At 50.5% G+C, this 7,456-nt stretch overlaps 2 protein-coding genes across 2 annotated transcripts in view; both read left to right on the top strand.

The window, feature by feature from the left end:
• LOC113215658 (uncharacterized) overlaps positions 1–7,456 on the top strand; it is a 98,889-nt gene that overhangs the window by 81,754 nt on the left and 9,679 nt on the right. The gene's annotated exons all lie outside the window — the stretch shown is intronic.
• On the top strand, positions 5,914–7,456 carry LOC113215657 (uncharacterized). The gene is made up of 5 exons (XM_052269484.1): positions 5,914–6,025; positions 6,091–6,197; positions 6,529–6,708; positions 7,125–7,278; positions 7,395–7,456. Coding segments are annotated over exons 1-5 (450 nt in total). The 5' UTR covers positions 5,914–6,018; the 3' UTR covers positions 7,397–7,456.

Here is a 7,456-nt window from a genome sequence, read left to right as displayed (position 1 = left end):
AACTCATATACATTTTTTTTAAAAACACGTGCAGAATATTTCGTGAAGCAGTTCGGGTCAAGCGTGCTCGACGCGTTTCTCATATCCATCCCATGCATGCGGCTGGGCGTCACTCATCGTCACCCTTGCACCCGTATCATGGCATATCTGTCACTGGCACTGTATTTTGAGACCACCAGAGTCGATGTAATGTCCACCCCTCTGTACTGGCACAGCGCACCCTCCCCTATTTTTGTAGCTGGTGGTCAACTAACTGTCTCTAGTATCGTACGTTTTGATGCACTCTGTGTTTATGGTTTGTTGCTTCGACACGTATGTTTGTTTTTTCCAGCATGCTAACCCTTTTGTTGGGCGACGTCTAACTGAGTGGATCAGGAAGCATGTGAATTATTAATCTGATTATGCATTTATCCTCGCATATTTACTGGTTTTGTTAACCCAAAAGAATAATGTTGTTAATCTTGTATGGTGTGCTACAATCTCTTATGGTTATTTCTTAATTTAAAAAAAAACGAAGTAGTTAAAATATAACCGTTACAATACTAAGTAATTAATGCACGGGGGAACAAATTTCACTGCTGTAGTTTGAAGTTGTATTTCAATGTTCCGAAACGGTTCCAACCGAACTTTATAGGAATGGGACAAACCAGACAAACCATTATGGTGACGTCTGCCTTCTTACACTTATTTCTTGACAACCCATATTTTTCTTGCTGAAAATCGCAAATCTCTCAGGGAGTTCGAAGGGGGTTGATAAAAGATTGATATCAGCTTTTACGTCAATTTTTGTTTGTTTGCTATTGAAATGAGTTTTGGGGAAGATATTCGCCATTCGTTTGGTCGTTGTGGCAATAACCGAATCGTCCCGACGCGCCTGTACTAAGAAGGCGCGTCGCTTCGATATCGTTTCCCTGACGGGTGGGTTGCGGTGTGCGCAGGGGCAGCGCCAGGGGCAGGGGCAAGGCAACCTACACCGCCGCCAGCGAGACCAGCAGGGGCACGCCCTCCTCCGTCGCGTAAGTACCGTCCTATCATGGGCCCCCAAACTAGAAATAAACCATATTCGTCTCACACTCAAAATACTTACTTCTTAATTTGAGCATCGCCTTGAAACTCTTGTGAATGTCATCCTTTTATTCAGCGAAACATTCCTAAAATAAGACATTGCATCTCGAAAAAAATCAAGGCAATCCTCTAGTTAAGAGCGTAGTTTCTGGTAGACCCGTAATCCGGATTAGTTCAAAAAACACGAAATTTAGAAATAATAGCTCTGAATATACTCTGCCTCCGTTTTGCCTGCACGAACGCTCCTGCGAGACCAATGGGCAGGTAAGTCCGAACCTCTGGGGCTTGGGCTGGCCATGGGCCGCCTGCTAGCGCTCGCGACCACAGGCTGGGGCTGCATGGAGATGCCGATTGACTGCTCAAAACGGCCGGCATGTAGCTCGTATCGGTTTCCTTAAAACGGCAAATCTAACCAAAGAAAAAAATATTCTTGCGCATTTTCTGCACGTTTAAAGTTATAATGTAAATCAATCTTATACATTTTACGGAAGCGTGAGCAGCTAACAAATAACCACTCACGCGGGTGGTTCAGAGAATCGACCTACCCCTGACCGTACCGTACCGCACCGTACCCAGGACTGAGACTCTCTTCCTGTTCGTGATCGTCAATGGGGTCGCAGAACATGCCTCTGAGCTGGCCTCTTCCTGTTGCAGACGTGGTTCCAGACCCACCCTCAAGCCTTCTACTGCCATCGTGTCCAAGGCGCAGGAGTTCATTGACGTCTACAAGTTCCCTCCCTCCAGGTATGCGAGTTCGAGTGTGAGAGCTCGTGCATCGCGCGTTACCACACTACGTGTTCGAGCTAACTTGACATATTGTTTCAACACGTGCTGCTGCTTCTAGGCCCGAGTCGGTGTACCCGACGCCAACCCCGGATAAGTCTGCCGCCAAGTGCCGAAAGGACGTCTGCCTGCTGCCCGACTGCAACTGCGGTGGGAAGGACATCCCCGGTGCGTACATGCCACTAACGCTTCAGGCGATCACTCTTCTAAAAAGAAAAAACCCTCAGTTTACAGCTAGAGTTACGAACGATTATAAACTATTCGTCAAAAACCCTGGGGTTAAGCATGGTTAATGTGAAATGCCATTCGATTCGTAACTGCGAAACAGTTTTCGGTGACTCAGAGCCATAACCCACGGAAATTCTACGTAATTTGACAACAATGAACTGAAACATGATTATTTTTCTGTCAAAATACCGATTCTATTATTTCAAGATACGAAAGGTAATTTTCGTAGCCAGTAAGCGTTTGTTGTACGGACAGAATCGCAACCTAACGGACTTTATCACTCCACACATCGTAACGAGTCTTGTAGTGACGAGTTTGTTTTGGCGATGTCGACTGGAGTACGGCAAGCAGCGCACCGCGAGGTCTCGTAAGTGTTTCGCTGCCCTAACAAAGACAGACGCATTGACCCCCCCGTTGCTGACGCGTAGGCGACCTGGCTCCCGAAGAGGTACCGCAGATCGTGCTGCTGACCTTCGACGACGCCGTCAACGACCTGAACAAGGGCCTGTACTCGGACCTGTTCGAGAAGGGCAGGACCAACCCCAATGGCTGCCCCATCGCGGCCACGTTCTACGTGTCTCACGAATGGACCGACTACGGGCAGGTGCAGAGCCTGTACGCCGACGGCCACGAGATGGCCTCGCACTCTGTGTCGTAAGTGGAGTCCTGCTCGGCCCTGCCTGGCCTGCCCGGAGACTAAGCCTGACGCTTGCACGAGGCGCGCGTGTGTGTGGTTTTGTGTGCGTGTGTGTTGGGAAGCTGCTGTGGGCGTTTTGTTTGCTTGCTCGCTCATACTCGGATTTCTGTTTCCTTCCCCTTTTTTCTCTCTTTTTTTCTCTCTCTATCTCTCGCCTCCTGCCCCTGTCGCCTGCCCCACTCGCCCCTCCCCCTCCCCTCAACAGGTGACCTGCCCCCCGAAGAGGTGCCCCAGATCGTGCTCCTGACCTTCGACGACTCAGTCAATGACCTGAACAAGGGCCTGTACTCGGACCTGTTCGAGAAGGGCCGCACCAACCCCAACGGCTGCCCCATCGCCGCCACCTTCTACGTGTCGCACGAGTGGACGGACTACGGGCAGGTGCAGAGCCTGTACTCGTCCGGCCACGAGATCGCCTCGCACTCCGTGTCGTAAGTGGCAGCCAACCCGCACCCTGGCACCAAGTCACGTGACCACCACCAGCACCCCCACTCCCCCCCTGAGGTCTCGGGCTAACACTCCTGTCCCCCCGGTGCATGGCATGCCTGCCGCGCGGCTCCGCTCCGCTTGCACGTCCTCTACTGCATGGTCATGCTGCACTGACCGTTTGAGTTACGATACCCGGCTGGAACGCGCGACTGACTCTTGCCCTCACCTCCCCACAGGCACAGCTTCGGTGAGCAGTTTTCGCAGAAGAAGTGGACTAAGGAGATCGCCGGCCAGCGAGAGATCCTGTCGGCGTACGGTGGTGTCAAGCAGGAGGACATCCGTGGCATGCGCGCGCCCTTCCTGGCCGTAAGAATTTCTCCGTTCTGGTTGTGTAGATGGTGCCTGCAGTGATGGCCACACGGTAATGGACGGTATGTGTTAAACCGCAGGTTGGAGGCAACAAGATGTTCAAGATGCTGTACGACTCGAACTTCACGTACGACTCGTCCATGCCCGTGTACGAGAACAAGCCCCCAAGCTGGCCCTACACGCTCGACTACAAGCTCTTCCACGACTGCATGATCCCGCCCTGCCCTACGCGCTCGTACCCGGGCGTCTGGGAGGTGCCCATGGTCATGTGGACCGACCTGAACGGAGGCCGCTGCTCCATGGGAGACGCGTGCTCCAACCCACCCACCTCCGACGGCGTCTACAAGATGCTCATCAAGAACTTCGAGCGCCACTACACCACCAACCGCGCTCCCTTCGGCCTCTTCTACCACGCCGCCTGGTTCACGCAGCCCCACCACAAGGAGGGCTTCATCGCCTTCCTGGACACGCTCGTGTCGATGAACGACGTCTGGCTGGTGACCAACTGGCAGGCGCTGCAGTGGGTGCGTGACCCTACCCCCGTCAGCAGGCTCGGCAACTTCCAGCCCTTCCAGTGCAACTACCAGGTCAGTGCGCATTTTAAACTTGTCATTGTCTACTTCCCTATTCCGCCATAGTGTCTCACCTCCCTCCTCTCCACAGGACCGGCCCCGGCGCTGCAACAACCCGAAGGTGTGCAACCTGTGGCACAAGTCGGGCGTGCGGTACATGCGTACCTGCCAGCCCTGCCCCGACGTGTACCCCTGGACCGGCAAGTCGGGGGTGCGAAACTCGCGAGTGGACAACGACATCGAGTAGGGCCCTGCCGACCCTGATTAAGTTATTTTGCTGACTCTGAGAGGCACTTTAGTTCTTTTTCAAAAACCTTTGTAAAGCCATATTATATTGTAATTTGTTGTGTGAATATCTCCCGTGAATCTTGCCCCTCTTGCCCGAGGCCGAGACGACACCCGAGGTCTCGTCTCAGCTTCGGTCTGGGCTCGACCGGCCTCGCCCAGTGCGAGCCTCTGTATTGTGTACAGGTGTGACTAAAGGTGTGCAAATAGTGTTTCCATGTGTGTGTGCGTGAGTGTGTGCGTGTGTGGTTGGGAGAGAATGAGAGGTAGGGTTCGTGTAAATGGAAAGGCATAAAGCCCATACTTAGTATTTTAATTTGTAAACAGATCATGTGTTGAGCAGTAGTGCCAGCAGGAGACATTAGGTTTCCACAATTTTAGGCTCTTTTTAAAAAATTTGAAAACCACTCTAGAAACTATGAAAATAAGAAAGACAAGTTGAACCTGCAGCTGGATGTTCCATCTGCAGAGACGAAGTTTGGTTTGGGTGGGGCACAAGATTTTGCTCATGTCCTTTTGTCTGTGATTGGTTGTGCGTAAAGGTCGCTGTGGCCCTCGCGGACACAAGTGTGTCAGTGTGTATGTGTGTGTGTGTTACCAGTAAGTTTAAGTCGCGCGCCACAAGCCGTTAGAACCTAGACTACCGGCATTCTTCACGAAATTTTGAAATGAGCGGAGGAAAACTTGTCGTTCAAAGTAGCAATTTGGTGTTACATTAACTGTTTATTAGTTTGTCCGTGGTGTACTATATATGTACGTAATCATGTGCAAAATAATACAAAGTCAGTGTATTGGAATATTTAAGCAGGTAGTTTACAGATTTCGATTTTACCAGTGAATACATGCAAAGTCCAATCCGTATTGTGTAGAACGACGTATTCTTGACACCAGTGATTCAAAATTTGACATGTCTTTTAGACACAGAATATTTCTTATTGTGGGTGAATTTTCAACAGATTTTTGATATCGGTGATTTCCTTGGCGTGTTACCGTGGAACGGCTGTGTGGAGCGATAAGCTGATCGTCGCACAGTTCGTGGAGAATGTTATTTATATGATAAAATTATTTTAATAAATAAAGATTACAAATAAGAAATCGTGCGTCTGTGTTTTGGATCTCCTCGCCCGCATACGCCTACTCACCCACACTATTTCTTACTACTTTTCCCATTCTAGTCCTACGTTAATCTTCGTACTGTTCGAAGCCTACAAAGTTTTATTGAATAGGCCTGCGATGACGATGAACAGTTCGTAATTGCAATAAAGCAATAGTGTTTCTGAAAAATAATAAGAAGGTATCCCGTCCCACACAAAAGTAAAAGAGACAGATTTTATGTTCAACTTTCGCTCATTCGGCACTAAAACAATCATCCCCCCCCTTTTCCCCTTTCCCTTTCCACGTATGTGCAGTAAAGATAGGCAGCCCCCGATTCTGCACGGGTCACGGGGCTCTGGACCTAGTCACGCAGTGTCTCTGGCCCAGGAACTCAGTGCCGGACAGCTGTACAGCGTCGCTCTCGGGGCGGCAGCGCCGTGCCGCCATCACTGCGTCTACACGGAACGGCCATGTAAAGCAAGTTGGGCTAGCACAATGTCATGTAAGGATAGTGTCGCCTGCGCGTAGCGATCTTATAGCCGTGATGCTGAGTGTGGTCTGTCCCAGGTGCGAGCTCCGTGCTGCGCTGTGCTGCGCTCCTCTCACTGCACGCGGTTCAGTCTGAGTTCTTCCCCGGTCGCGCGACCCCCTCCAAGTGGATCCCCTCCTATGCGGTTAGTTCACCAGCCTTCGATCAATAAGTAGTTTCCACTGAAAGATCATCCAGGAAGTACGTCTGTCGTTGTGAGCGCCTGGTGGGTAGGCAACACCTTGCCCGCAGTGCATGCGCGTACCGCGGGTTGGCCTACCCTCAGACCCGCAGGCGCTGAGCTTACATAGTTTGCCGAATGAATCTGAGATAAAAACGGACGTACTTTCAAGACCATTCCCAAGGGCGACAGACGTCCTCCTCCGGCAGTCGAGCTGGCGGCGCTTATGACCGTTGGATACAGACCCCACGCCTAAGGCTGGATGGGAATGGAGTGACACTGTTCGGGCCAACAGGGGCCGTTTGTCCTCTACATGGACCGGATGTACAGCTGCCCAACGCCCAGCAACAAGGAGAACATGTTCGAGGTGCACATCAGGCCGTCGCACTTTAGGACCCCGTCCCTCGTGCAGACGACTTTGCAGACCATCAGCGGCAACTGCACCTGGAAGGCCGTCGTGGACGATACATGGGCGGTGAGTGACACGGGGTGTGGGCTCTGGCTTCCATAGGGGCGGGTCTGATGAGTTCCCGGCCCTTGACCTTCTTCGAACTTTAGGGATTGTCTTGTCTTGCTCGCGATCAATACGCCACACGGTGGGTGACAAGTCAGATGATGAGTTTTAAGAAATAAGAAATAATGTACGCTGCTTCTTTGCAACCGACACCAACACTGTTAGAAAAGCCTACAGGAAATGTCTACAGTGCGCCCTGTCAATTTGTTACTAGGTCCGCGACTGTAATTTTGGATAGCACTTGACTTAGACACGGAAGTATACGGTTCATATCTGTACGGTCTGGCCTGTACATAAAATATAGAGGACCAACCGTAGGCAAACTGTACTTCCTCACAGCCTTTTTAACATTGAAACCTCCCACTACTTGTGCTCAGGGCAATTTGAAGTCGGATGTGTGGACCAACAATCAATGGAAGGAGAACTCGATTTTATATCGCATTCCCAAGGCCTTTTGTTCTACGGTGCGCACTAATTTTCCTGGGTTGTACGAAACGATTTATCAAGCTAATGCGTCGAGCAATGAACCTTGTAAGTTTCCCAAAGTAAGTATGTCAGGGTTTTTCGCATTCTCGCGAAAAATGCGAAGTAAACCAAACTTTTTTGTTTGTATCACCGTGGTTAAGTAAGGGAATTACTGTTTGCAGAAAGTAAACATCTTTGATAATACAACAATTAATTGGACTCTACCCAACTTTCCGCTTCTTCC

The sequence above is a fragment of the Frankliniella occidentalis genome, unplaced genomic scaffold (genome assembly GCF_000697945.3).
Source record: "Frankliniella occidentalis isolate FOCC.00 unplaced genomic scaffold, Focc_3.1 Scaffold94, whole genome shotgun sequence".
Taxonomy (NCBI): domain Eukaryota; kingdom Metazoa; phylum Arthropoda; class Insecta; order Thysanoptera; family Thripidae; genus Frankliniella; species Frankliniella occidentalis.
The sequence above is the reverse complement of the archived record's forward strand: the minus strand, read 5'-3'. Positions and strand labels throughout refer to the sequence as shown.

Coding starts and splice junctions, on each gene's coding strand:
- LOC113215657 (XM_052269484.1), top strand. Junction 6,198..6,528: donor AGTGGATCCCCTCCTATGCG/GTTAGTTCACCA, acceptor TCGGGCCAACAG/GGGCCGTTTGTCCTCTACAT. Junction 6,709..7,124: donor TCGTGGACGATACATGGGCG/GTGAGTGACACG, acceptor ACTTGTGCTCAG/GGCAATTTGAAGTCGGATGT.